Source organism: Dendronephthya gigantea, unplaced genomic scaffold (genome assembly GCF_004324835.1).
Source record: "Dendronephthya gigantea isolate DGI-Jeju-01 unplaced genomic scaffold, DenGig_1.0 000076F, whole genome shotgun sequence".
Taxonomy (NCBI): domain Eukaryota; kingdom Metazoa; phylum Cnidaria; class Anthozoa; order Malacalcyonacea; family Nephtheidae; genus Dendronephthya; species Dendronephthya gigantea.
This window is the reverse complement of record NW_021163086.1, coordinates 460,363-474,705: the sequence shown is the minus strand read 5'-3', so window position 1 is coordinate 474,705 and position 14,343 is coordinate 460,363. Positions and strand designations below refer to the sequence as shown.

General features: G+C 35.5%; 1 protein-coding gene across 1 annotated transcript; it reads right to left on the bottom strand.

Annotated features, from left to right (window-relative positions):
* Positions 1 to 6,093: 6,093 nt before the first annotated feature.
* LOC114531920 (protein-serine O-palmitoleoyltransferase porcupine-like) lies at positions 6,094 to 13,379 on the bottom strand. Its single transcript, XM_028553517.1, has 11 exons — positions 12,770 to 13,379; positions 11,712 to 11,755; positions 9,646 to 9,824; positions 9,093 to 9,199; positions 8,839 to 8,973; positions 7,627 to 7,727; positions 7,447 to 7,523; positions 7,171 to 7,234; positions 7,011 to 7,096; positions 6,541 to 6,642; positions 6,094 to 6,289 (listed from the first exon to the last, which is right to left on the bottom strand). Exons 1-11 carry the CDS (start codon positions 13,222 to 13,224, stop codon positions 6,191 to 6,193), a joined length of 1,449 nt encoding a protein of 482 aa, XP_028409318.1. The 5' UTR covers positions 13,225 to 13,379; the 3' UTR covers positions 6,094 to 6,190.
* Positions 13,380 to 14,343: the final 964 nt, after the last annotated feature.

Genomic DNA, 14,343 nt, shown 5'->3' with positions numbered 1-14,343 from the left:
GATACGGTCACTTAATGCGTTCTCAAAAATGACGTAATTTTATCTATTAATTGCTATCAATTTAATGTTGGCTAATCATCGAGCATTTGGTATCCTTAGTTTACGAATTTACAGCGTATTTTTCGCTCTTTTAATTCACAACATGCAGCTTTATATAAACAAGTTGCATATCATATAAGTATATAACGCATCATAAGTTGCTACTTAATATTATTTTAATTCACGATTTTAGCAGCTTTTTAAACAAGTTGCTATATAACGCACATACCCTGCTTTTTTATGTGCTCGATTATATTTTCTTTGTTTACAATGTGAAACAGCTTTATAAACAAGTTGATATAACCCGAATGTTTCTATAACACCATAGGGTATTGATTCTTATAATTACAGTTAATTTGTTTTTCTGTTTGTTCAAACGAATCGGCTTCCTTTGTGAAACGAAACATATGCCCAGTTTGAGAGTTGATATAGTTAAATGATTATACGACTGCATAAGCGTTCGTGTAGACATACTAGCCCCGCGTTTACACTACAGTGTAGTCTACACTACAGTGTAGTCTACACTCAATTTCATTGGCACGGCATGTCTAAAGTGCCCAGTTTTATTGTAGTGCTCAGGCTACCAATACAAAAGGTACTAAATTGGTACAGGTACCCATATTCGCCGTGCCGTGCTGATAAATTTAGTGTGGTGTAACATTACTACGTGTTTGATTGTGCATGCATGAGACGTTGCCATTATATTATACTGAACTGCATGTTCTATTTCTCTTGAGCGCATAAACGACATACTGTATGTATTCGCCTGGTATACAGTCAACCATAATGCTGATATATTATTACAAGTCGCAACTTGGTAGTTGCGGTGCCAATGGGAAGACTGGGGTCTGGGGAGGCAGGTAGAACCGGCGAAATTTAAGGGAACTGGAACGATAACTTGAGCACTATTACGTGAACTCAGTGAGGGGCTATTATAAAAGGTCTGTGCAAAGATGTAGTTTTGCAGACAAATAATGTATCTTAGTGGCCTTTTGAATTTTTTAAATTTTTCAAAAAAGATTTGCAAACTGCAACAGAATTAGGTCTGTTGTACCTGATCACGAGCATGTGTGTGCATGCATGCCGCATTATGTTTTTTTTATAATTATAAGTGAACGTTTTGAAATTTTGTACAATCTCACATTAAGCTATATGCAAGTTTCAGAATTTTGGACATTACCTGACTAATGTATCAACTTGAAATACAATAACAGTTTTCAGCTGTTGAACAATCAAGTGCATATGATTTACTTTAGCCGTCATTATACATCATGTATAGAGCTACTAGTTTATCTTAGATGTGAGCGAAGGTGTCCCAGGCGATGGTTAGTGACTGAATTGGCCATACAGGGTTTGTGAGCTAACTACGATATAACTAATATAGTAAAGATATAGTTAGTTACGAGTTGTAAACAAGCTAGACACGCTTTTATACAACGTCTTGAAGCATAGACTGTATGGACTGTTAATGCTTATTCCGTAACGTATATATCATGCATGCACGTAGCCTAAGTAATTATAAAGCGCTGTATTAAAGTTTAATCTCAATGATAATGTTTAACCCGCTAAAGTTAATATTCAATGCATGATATACTGTAACATGTGCTATTAGACGCGGATAACTAACGCCTACTGATCAGGCCCGTACAAGTTTAGCCTTGCCTGGCCGTTCGAGCTTTCTGATTGGCTGTAATACGAGAAATCGGAAATAGGACTCTTCAAAACTGCCCTTTATAGTGTTATTAGTGCAGTTTATAATAACTTCACTTCTCGTTCAAGCCATATTTTACTGAAATAAAACACGTAATATAATCATTTGGAGCGAGAACTTGGCTTAAATATATGAATGACATGAGAAGTTACAGCAGGCTTCATCCGCTTCAAGGCTGATGGCCGGGTCATTGGGAGCTGGCGATTCCAAATAACGCTTCTGGAATTACTCCAAAATTGCGATCGAAACTTCCCAACGATTTATATCATGGGCATGACTTGTTGACCAGCGTACATGGATATATTATACCGGTTATATACGATGGAATTATACAAATTATGAACCTTATTTCAATGAGTACACAGAAGACAAACAATTACTTCGATCGGTGTGGTTCATGCATGCAGCTCCGCTGTTGAAAGTTGAACGGGACGGAATCGGAACGGAATCGGAACGTTCATTATATACAGATGCAATTGTAAAATGTTATCTGAAGATATAAAGTAACTTTAGAACGACAAAAGCAGAAGATGGAATGACCTGAAAATGATTAATCATAAAATAATAGCCCTATAGCTAAACCATGATGCGGACTGATAAAATACAGGACATTAACACATCATTTTCCTCTACTGTGGATTACTGAAGTTTGGATAAACGATATCAGCGCTATATCGTTACATAATATCAATAAAAACTAACGTATATAGCCATGTTTGCATTCATGGAAAATATATATAACGCAGAAGAACTATAGTGAAGTCAAAGAATATTCTTCGCCGGGCCTGAATTGTTTATATATATACCGATCGACTATATACATATGTGTCATATGTCAGTTTGGTCACCTTCGTGAATGGCTTGGGTATGTAAAAACGTGCATATATATACCTATCATGTAGTGGCAGACATTATCTAACAACTCAAACTATATCAGTAAACATGTTCTGTACATATTTATAGTGATATATGAACACTATATCACGGTATGAACATGCACTTATAGATGCATGCGTAAATGTATAACATTTTATCTCGTCTAGATATATGAAGGCATCATTCGATTGCAAATATTATTGACACTGCATGTATATGTCTATATTCCTGAAGAGTTTATAATACTATAATATATTTGTTATATTTACTATTACTATTATAGGTATATAGTTATTATTATGTTATAGAGGTAATTTATAGATACTTGCATGGGCTTTTCATAACTTATTTTTATCTGCCTGCATGGAGAGTTCTCATGCATGCATATATATATGTCATTATTTTAGCAAAATTTTGGTCACAATGTTATTTAGCTAGTTCTTCTTGAATAAAAAGGAAAATATACAACGTTTATCTAACATTCAAGATTTGGAATGATGTTCTTGCAGGTTCTACAAATGCAGAACATATATGCTACTAAATATGCATTAATTCTAACTTGTTTCATGTAATCTACAAATAAACACTTTGTCACCAAAAGTTTTCCCATGCATGCACTACATTATACGTTTGCACAATTACTTTAAAGAAAATGTTGAAATAAACTCTCAATGGGCAGTATAGAAGGGAATATTTAAGATATTATCACATGCTATTTGCAACATATTTTTAATCATATTACATGTTTTCATAACTACATGTTTTCGTTCAAAAAATATACGAGTTCTGCAATAAACCAAGAATTGGCATGCAAGTGTTATGTGTGATATGCTTTGAGTCACAATGTTTTAGCCTTGAAAATCAAACCTTGTTACCTTGACCTACTACAACTTATTTATAGGCCATATACATGCAATGCGGATGTTAATTTGAATTATTGACTATTGTAAATCAATTACATCGACTTATTTGCGTACACTAAGACAATAGTGTGCCAAATCCAGTACAATTTTAGACTTTTTTTAGGCGGAAAATAGTTTTGAATACACACAAATAAATATATTTTGTCGCATTTGCTTGCAGTAATTTGAAAACAACTCGAGTGCATTTTTCCGGCAGCGAAAATATACGATGTAGAATATATGACGCAGCATATATACAGCGATGTTTATCCTCATGAGATTCCTATAGAGATCTATAATAATATAATGGACACAAGGCCTGGGGACTGAATTATGCCTGGGCTTATGTCTACACACTTCATGCATATTGATAAGGGTTGATATTACGGATAACAGTTCATGCAAAATTTTGAACCAAAATGCGTTCACACGTACAAGCTATATATCGGCATACTGCAGATTATAATATATCTATACTATATAGAGATCATATAATGTTTGCTTACCTTTTCAGACTTTTTTTTCTTCGAAAGAACGAAAAAAGACCAACATGTGACTATATTACACCATCAGTCAGTGGGCCATGAGGCATGTGGGAAATTGAGACTTGAATAATGCCTACGATCGGGAAGGGACTCATGCTTGCGGGCAAATAAAAAATTAGGCGTGTTTGTGTGATTGTGTACTTCAATGGACACCAAAATAAAGCCATGCACTATATAAAAAGTATTTTAATGGGAAAAGTAATTTGATTTTATAAATCGCCTTCCAATTGGAAGACACGATCCGGGCAGTTTAACTCAGATTTCGAATGTTCCACATTGGGTTGACGCTACAAAAACAGCTCTAACGTGCATGAGAATACACTTCATGTCATTCTAATAATCAAGTGGCTACTTTCTGTATTATTCTTCACTGCATTGTACTGAATTGTACTGATGTACTCATGTATGATGTAAAGATATTCGCAAAGGAAATCGAACAGAAGCTAATTCATGCACCACTAACTGCTGTGTAATAAATAATAATCACGACTACTAACTATGTTAAGACTCATGGCTCTTCGTGTGTTGCCTAAGATTGTTCTGTTTATTGGCGTTGCCAAATGAAGTTACGAACTCTCATTGATTATTGTGCCGGAATTTTCCCAGCAAAGGAATTTTTTTAATTCTATGCGTCAATCACCATAAACCCATCCATCAGTCAGTGAAAAATTCCCAATTTGACGGTGTCAGTCGTTCCTTGTCAGCTGGCACAATTTTTAACGCGTATCCATCGATAGATCACTTACTACCGTTGATCTGACTTGCCCAAGTCTAGTCTTGCCCAGGCTGTTAAAGTTGCGTGATTGGTCAATGCGAAAGAATCGGAAATAGGACAATTCAAATCTATAATCGAAATAAAAACTAACACCAAATGTGTCCGTGACATAAACCGTTTGGAATTTCCAATTTCCTTTCACGTCGAAATATTTTCAGAGTATTAATTTTCAATCGCTAACTTCTCGCTAACTTTTCGTGTAACAACGAAATAAAGAAAACCAAAGCCTTCGGGGCTTCACAACGCATACTTTTTTTAACCATGCACTTCTAAAGGCTCGTTTACACTTCGATATCGATATCGGATCTTACATTTTCACACTTCCTTTCCATATGGGTGTATATATAGCTGATATCAACTTTTACAGCTGAGGGATAAGTTGCTAGCATGGGCAGTTCCTATCGCTATTCTTTTGAATTCTTTATAATTGTTAGGTTTTCTCTTTTATATACAGTATACTCCGATGTTAGAGATTGTGTCACTGTCTTCCTGTGACGTGTGTATGCGCATGCACAGATGGGAAATAGTTTGAGGGCTACAATGCAGAGCTTCACCCTATATCTATATCTGAGATATGGAAACAAGTAAGAATGGACGTTGGAAAGGAAGGTATAAACAAGCTGTCGCACCAAGGCAAGAGTCTGGAAAGCACCTGGCAAAAATAAACAACAGTTCCCACCTCACGATGTACAAGTAAAGATGGAGGAGAAAGTTATTTCAGATGCGTCTAGAGAAGGCGAGTCCTAACGATTATTTGCCTAAAGGGAAATGAGTCCCAAAAATTAAATATCTAAAAAAAAGCTCTTAACGGTGCTTAGAAAAAAAGGAGGGTGAACAATAGAGTAATAAACGCAGCTGAAAAGTCGACGAAGAAAAAGTTTACACTCGTCGACCAGTGCTTCCAGGATCCTCTGCTGTCACTGTTATTAGTCGATCGTTGGACAATTGCAGGAATTTAGATCCATATACTAGGAATAATACCGGAGGTAAGCGAGTGTCCTCAATAGCCTATGCGACGACCTAATAACCAAATCGAGCGAGAGACAACTCATCCCTCCCCGTCCAATATGTTCGTCACCCCTGTTATGGTTTTTTTTTACTTATTGCAGTTCGGATCCTATCGTTTTAGCGCATGGGTTGCAGCATTTCCTTTTAGACAAGCAATTGATGTTGATATCAAACTATATACACAGATACATACACAGCTAAGTAAGTTTCGGTACGGCCGTGTTGAAAAATGTTAAAAGAATTTTTTATGTGTATCACAAAATATTTCAATCAATTAATTTGAGAAGATTAAACATTTATTCGGATGTACAAACGATTCGTTCAGATCTTCGAGCTATAGAACGATAGAAACTAGATACATCGCCAGAACTATCCAGTGACTTGTGTAATTCAACTCCGACCACTTTTTGAGGGTATGCTCAACACCGTAACCCTAAATGAGATAATAACTAATTAGTACAGTAATGAAAACACTTTTTATGCCAAGCAAACACCATTCTTTAAAATAAATCCACATTGAATAAAAACAAATTATGCATATCCAAATACATATACTTTGTAAAAACAGATTGTTAAAACAACTAATATAACATTAGTTGTCTTATATTTGGTAAAAACAAAATTGGTTGTTTTTACCCAGTGTTTAGTTGTTTTAAGAAATAAAAAGTAGTTAATAAAACCAACCCGTCCAGAATTGTTGCCATCAAACATGACACCGAGATAAGCTAAGTGAAATACATTTAGGAATCCAAAAGCAAGATTGATCGCCGTAACCCAAAAATGAGGCTATAGAATACAGTACAAGAGTTTGACTTGATAAGAATAGACACGTTCGATCAGAATAACACGAATTTGGGCAGTGCGATAACAGGCTATATATGTATCTATAGTATATATTCGGATTCGTTATCAAATGTGTCAAATCAAGTGAGTGATTCAATATAGTGCATGAAACTAACCATGCATGTATAAGGTGTTATAGAAATATATCTTATGCCATATGGCCTCGCAAGGTTCACTTGTAATACATTTTTAATAAAAAAAGTCAATCCATGCAAAGCGATCTAAATGTGGGCAAAAATTATATGTAGCTATAAATAAAAAAATTATGTAATATTTGTAAATTGATTTTACCATATCAATGTATTCATTACCTCCTTTAACTGGTGGGTGCAATTAGGTTTACATTTTCTTGCTTCAATACACATATTAAGTTTACGAGAAAGCTTTTTTCTGAATGCTATATACAAAGACGAAAAAACGTTTTATGAGTTCATAGAAACAGTTCGGACGATGTTCAAATGTTTCACGTACCGTGTTCAACGTATGCATAAGTCGCTATTGATAAAAGAACTGCCGCGATTTGAAAACTTAAACCCTTTAACAAAAAAACACATTGCCTTAGTATATATGTTCTCGTGAGTAGTGTGGTTCTGAAGACTAAATACAATATATACTGAAACACCACAGTTATATAGTATAACATATACATTTTAATTCACACCAATTTACCTTTTTCCCTCAAAAAATAACCAAAAAACCCTGTACACCAATTAAATTAAGTATAGCTACATTTGCCTTGAAACTTACATGTAAAATAGAACTGGCAGCGAAGGTAATGAACATTGATATAAACGGACCTAATCCTCGTGCTCTCTTAAAAACATCTATAAAAATTTGTAAACAAGCAAGATTATAATTTGGGATTAACATTTTTCAAGTCAGATGGAATTGCTATAATTATACAAATGATAAGTACTTATTGCATACAGTTCTTTAAAAAGATATGATTGGGAACACTCCAATGTATAGCTATTTCTACAAATGATCTGGGAAACTCCACGTGCTGTGGACGAGAAACTGGCACTTTCCTACAAAAAATAATAGGAATAATGTCATCATCACAGATGAATGGTAAATCCATGGCGCTTTAGTTTCAGTTTCAGTTGCCAATAGTACGTCGCTTCTCAAAGTCAGGAAATCTTCGCGTTTCTTAAAGTCAGGAAATAAGCTGCACTAGTTAAATTAGGGGTATTTACTTATGTTTCGAATTTCTTCTTTTGATAGATGTGAACGAGTGAATAAGTTACGGGTGTTCAAAAAAAAGCTCTTATAAGTGAAATCTATAAACCCTGGAACGATAACTGAGGGTTATTTGGCCGCCATTTTTTAGCCAATTTGAAGCCGAATTGACGACTTACGCTTTAGACTGATTTTTTACCTCGGCGATAAAAAGGACATTTTCTGAACTGAAGAGCTTACTAAAATAAGTTGCGAAGTTTGGCTGCGAGTTGTTGTAAATTACGGAAAATATACACATGCGAAGTTCACGAATTTTGTATACTTTTGTATTACGGCCGGAAGTGTGTAACTAACTATATTTTCCGTATTTTACAAAATTTCGCAGCCAAACTTGGCATTTGCACTAATTTAAGTAAGATCTTCCTAGCTGTGATAATTATTTTCTTCTAGTTACTTCGATCAAAAATTAGTCTAAAGCGCAAGTCGTTCATTGCCAGTTCTTTTCTATTGTTTTTGCCGTCTTCACGGTCGACGATCGCGCTGAGGGACTGGCACTGGTACCCATCTTGGCTTCAAATTGGCTTCAAAGATGACGGCCGAGTTATCTTTCCAGTTCACAACTACCAAAAGAGGAAAATGGCACATAAAATCGCACCTAAAATTGCGAGTTGTCTACTGATTGTTTTAGTAAACAGCCTGTACCTAGATATATTAATTTCGCGAAAATAATCGATACACCGCAATTACACCGAAAAATCATTTAATTAATTCATTTTTATACGGTCGCGCGAGCGAATTTTTCCCAAACGTTCACCATCACGAATAGACAATGGTTGAGTAGCCAATCAGAATGTAGGATTTGTAATAGTCAATAGTCGGGTGTATACTAATACTGTATAGAAACACGGAAAATGTTTTCTATTTTCTAAATAATATAAATAAACCTATAGTCAATTATACCATTCAATTTTTTCATCTTTGTCATCCTTCACAACCGTGCCAATGCCACACAGCATACAGGAAGATTCAGAGAGAAAGCCAACAAAATAATTACTACATCGAAACGATAACGCCGTCTGGTATGCGATCAACCATCTATCATCCAACAAATGGGATAAATTTAATAGCAATAGAAATACCACAGTTGAAATGCCAATACAAGTAGCAATATTTTGTGGATGATCTTGGAAAGGAAAGGAAACGTGGAATCATACTTGTTACTCTCCTCAGGAAAAATCCACGGACATATGCAAGTCGACAGAATGAGAAAGATGTATCCTAACGAAATGGATCTTATCAATGACAAAAACCACGTCAAAGTCTAGAAAAGGAAATCATATAATTCATATTGTTTGTATGGATAGTTGAAAAATTAGGCAACAGGCCGAATTCACACTAACAGCTGATTGCCGTAAATTCACAACAGTGAAATAAACGCCATACTTAAATGCCAGTTTATTAAAATATCAGCATAATATGATGCATTCCAAAATTTAAACAGAAGTCAAAAACTAGACAAGCTGGCGCCACTTCGGCAATCAAGTGCTTCCAAAAATGTATCAAAACGGAGATTTTTGTTGCGATATTTGTCTTTTAATAGATCATAGATGGAAACGTGGAAACGAAATGTAGTTGTTATTAATTATCTTATGTAGCATAAAATAAATAATCAATGTATTTACAGACCAAGCTCGATATATATTTCATTTTATAGCAACTGTAGACTGACTGCGCAGTATACAAGTCGTATAATTAACACACACTTACTATTGGACGACGCTGTAAGATTTGACAATAGTCTTTGAACATCATAAAAGGTCCAAAAATAATTGATGATGGGCACAGAACATAGCCACAATATTCTACAAGGTCTGGAAGTTCAGTTACACGTTCCTCCACGTCAAATGCAACAGAGATTATCTTCATGCTCAAAATCATGAATGTGCCTTTCAAATAAGAACAAACGATAATTTCTTTTGATGGATATGATCGTGCAATATTTTTAATTTCCAGAGAAAATATGGAATTTGGTCAATTTCAAGATGAGATAACTTCCTTGTGTGAATTAAGGCCCGGGTTAACAGACCGAAAGCTTTGCGTATATCAAATACAGGTGGTGTTTTCTACAAATTGATGATTTAATTATTAAATCACCATGCAAAATTTCAATAATATTAAGCCATCAACTCTTAATTTTTTCATGGGCGAGTTTCAAATGTGCATTAAATTTAAAACATTATTTTCGCAGTACACGCAACTTTCTGTCATAAAGTGTTGTTGTTAAGGGAATCTTGCACATGCACTCGGAGATGTGTACACGATGTAGAAAGATCTTATTGACACGCATTTCTTGATAATGATTTGTTTCAGTTTAACGTTTGGAAAATAATACTCTTGAGCCTTGGGACGCTTTCCAATAATCGGCCAAAATGGTCAGACTGGTCATATTTTGCGGTATTGAAATAGAGTATTTCGTTAAAAATATAGCGGTGAAACTGCATTTTCCGTGCTAACCAGATGTTAATAACGATAAACTTAAATGCAGATTTCTTAAAATACTCTAAAATACCACAGGACCGGTCTGGCCGTTTTTACAGTATAAAGGAAAGCTGAAAATTCAGGAAAGGACCTGGTGGACGTCGTCGTTCAAGAATGCCAAGAAATTGAATCTGTTCTATTGAGCGTTCTCTCTACATTCTGATAATTCGGGGATAACATTGGATAGCCATTGACAGTTTCGAGGCAAGGTCGGGAAAGGCGCCGCATTCTCTGATTGGCGTTTTCGTATTTGCTAAATTATAATTGGTCGTTGAAATTTGAGGAAAGGACTTGGTCGACGTCATTCAGGGATAACAACAAATCGGAGTAGTATAATCATATTATCGATTATAATATTAAAGGCTTATTATAGACCTGGACTGTGGAGTATTGTTTTAGAGATTAGCCATAAATTGAAATTGAATCACAAAATGAATTGGTACACAAATTACCTCGGACTGGAGTTAAATTATAAGCTTTTCAGGAGTTATCGTAACATAACAGACGAGGTGAAGGTCTGTTTTCAATCTAAGGATCATTATTTTGATCGCGATTGAAACAATTGGTTTTGTAATCTTTCATAACTGTTTCGATCATGGGCGAAATTTTCTAGGTGAAATTGCGCTATGGAGATTACCAAACCGAAATATCGCACCATCTCGCTTAGAACGTGTCGCGTTTTTTGGGTCAAAATATTTTGATTTGAATCCAAGATGTTAGCAATGGCCATGCTGACAAATCAACTTTGGTCTTTGCAGAAGCCTGCCTATTTGACGATCACTGAGTCCAGGCAGAGGAATGCACGAGCGAGCGCCCGTTTTTCGCAGTTTTGCGAACTCCAGTTCATTCTTATTGCATTCAGACTGATATTATTAAACCAAACAGGCAAACTGGCAAACCACCCATTGTGTAGGATTTGACATCTGTTCTCTTCTGCGAAGAATCCTGTGAAACTGTTATCGCCAAATGTCAACACAAATGTCAAAACTACCTGCCAAAATTTAGCGCATACCAGTGGCATGGTTGCATATTTCTGAAGAAAACACCGAAGTTTTTTGTAAGGAAGAGAACACAGACACAGTCTAGGAAATGTTGAAAACATCCATCACAGCTAGAATAAGGAGATTTTCTGCGCACAGGTTCGCACCGCACTATTCCTGAATTAGGTGTGAATTAATTAGCCCAAAACTATTACAATCCTAGAATTTTTTCAACTTTTTATAACTGTTGAATATTTTCTTGTGGAAAATGCCCCAAAATGTACAAATATTAATTGGCATGTCATGAAAACGTACCTTTTACAGTAATCCAATCTTCAGAAGCAGCAACAAAAACTTCACTTAAGGGCAACAAGAAACACATATTAGTTTACAGTATCTTTGTTGTTAGGGGATCAAAATACCTAAAGATCCAAATCTTTTTAAGAATAGAGCAATGTAATTAGTTGTGGATAACCAATGATTTAGATTTAGTAAAATCTAGAACTGTTTGTTTACCATAATTGAGGATGCTAAAGAGATTTATATTTAGGGAGCAACCATGAATTTGCAATAACACAATACCAAATACCAGCAAATCAGATATTTTGCCTTAAAATAGTTATTATAAGATAGTCATCAGCTTGCTCTCACATATTTTAATATGAACCATCAAGTTGGTTAGTTGATTCTAATTAACAATTAGACAATGAGTCCGAGTTGTCTATGAGCGAATATATAGTCAACAAAGGCGAAGCCTGAGTTGAGTATTCGCTCATAGACAACGAAGGCGAGTTGTCTAATTGTTTTAGTATACACCCTGTACCTAGATATATTAATTTTGAGAAAATAATCAATTATACACAGAAAAATAATTTAATTCAATTTTATACAGTCGCGCGAGCGAATTTTTCCCAAATGTTCACCATCACAAATAGGCAATGGTTGAGTAGCCAATCAGAATGTAGGATTTGTAATAGACAATAGTCGGGTGTATACTAATAAGTGTTATTGCTGTATATAAATGTAGTGCCGAAAGACAGCATATGTTTTTCACTGACCCATTAATGAAAACTGGTGTAGGGCAACATAAGGAAAAGATCTTAAAATACCAACAGTAACATTTTTTATGGGTCTTCTACAAAAAATTACTGCTGTGACATTTTTCCCCAACTACTTTTGTCCATGTTCAGTTGGATGATAGAGTATAGGATTTCAAGATTTTAAACATTTTCTCAGTTCGCTCTGGGTTTACAGGCTGGAACAAGCTTTGATGCAAACATGAAAATTTGCCCTTTTATTAAGCTAATGGGTCAGCTTTAACCTACCACCAGGTTGACTGTGGTGACATATTGTCGTGTAATTAGTTCACTTACCATATCAACAAGACTGCAACACAGTATAAACTCACAAAGCCACCTTTGTATTTTACCGCGATCGACATGAGAATATATCCCCCTCCACACAATATAAATAAATGATACAACATATGAAAATGTTCGGAAAAAAATATTACGAATGTAGCAATTCCAGCTAGGCACGATGCAAAATGTTTCCATCTTGTCGGTATGTTAACTAGCGTAATAACACGAAGTATCAAACAAAAGGTAAATAATTTCCCAGCCACTTGGGACGTTTGCCATGTCGTTGGACCAAAGCATGAGTCTAAAGTCGAGGCAAAACCACCGCCGACAAGGGTGCCTACACTCGTCGCCGTGTTGGCCAAGTGATCTTCGTAATTTTGGTATAATTCAAGTAGTTCGTCTTCAGTTAGATCGGATAAATCTAGCTCGCTGCCATCTGGCAGCATAATAGTTGTGGATTCGCTCATATTGCCAACTTGGTCCGCACAATCTCTCCTGTAAATACGATTATTCAATCATTGAGCGAGTTTTTAACTATAAAGAAGTTCTAATGAACATGTCTTTTAGCGGCCAAGTTGTCATGTTGAGCACTGTCGGTTTGGTAACTTTGTAGTGAAGCCAACTTCCGGTTGTTAGTTCGAGAAACAATTTGCAACATTGATCCATTTCCGGACAATTTTTAACCCCTATAGTTCCTTGATAAAAAACGCGGGCCACGGAATTCCGGACATGCAGTCTACAGTTTTAGAGATTGGAAAGGACGAGAGGTCTTAGAATATCCACAATCATGTAAGGGGATATACAATTTGTTGCATATATAAGCAATGTAAGCAGTATAAAAGCAATGCCAGCAATTTGCAAAAATTAAAACCTTACGTTTTGGGCTTCAAGATAGTAATCTTCGGATTATAGATTACCGTATCACCTATCACGTAGACAAGGAGTTAGGCTGCTTTCCACTGTCGCGTTTTTTTACGCGTGGAAAATTTTAAATGCTTCCAAGTTGTTATTATTTCACAAATGGGTCAACAAATGCATACTAAAATATGCGGAAAACTAAATTCTTTCGATTTATTCAACTGGCTTTTTCAAATATGACATATATAAGGCTTTAGACTTTCACGTGCGTGTACGTGCGTATGAAAACGCGACAGTGGAAAGCAGCCCTTGAACATATTTCTGTAGAAGCCTAACAAATAATTCATCGAATCTTTGCTTGTCAAATAATGGTAATATTTCAGTCAGATCATATCAGACTTTGATTTAACTGTTTATACGTCTGCATGGCATTTACCTCCTGGTCGTGTACGTTGCACTGCTGAAGTACGATAAAAAATCAAAGAACGCATTTCACTTTGGGGTAGACTTCTGAAATATGAAAAGAGGAAATGAGTAATTTGATAAGGAAAAAGAAAATACGGACGACCAGCCGCATCTGGAATTAGTCATGTTAAACGCAGTGTATTGTGGGTTAGCGATGGTAATCCAACGTTTCTAAAAAAGAGGCAAAAACAAAAAACTCCTGTTCTACTTGATTTGAAATCGGACAATTATTTATAAAGGAGCTACGGAACGTTATTAGCGTT

What these genes read in the sequence shown, in the direction of transcription:
- LOC114531920 (XM_028553517.1), bottom strand. Translation starts at nt 13,224, where the DNA reads ATGAGCGAATCCACAACTATTATGCTGCCAGATGGCAGCGAGCTAGAT. An exon ending in AAAGATGAAAAAATTGAATG is followed by an intron (nt 7,728 to 8,838) that starts GTATAATTGACT and finishes TATTTTTTGTAG; the next exon opens with GAAAGTGCCAGTTTCTCGTC. An exon ending in TCATATCTTTTTAAAGAACT is followed by an intron (nt 7,524 to 7,626) that starts GTATGCAATAAG and finishes AAATTTTTATAG; the next exon opens with ATGTTTTTAAGAGAGCACGA.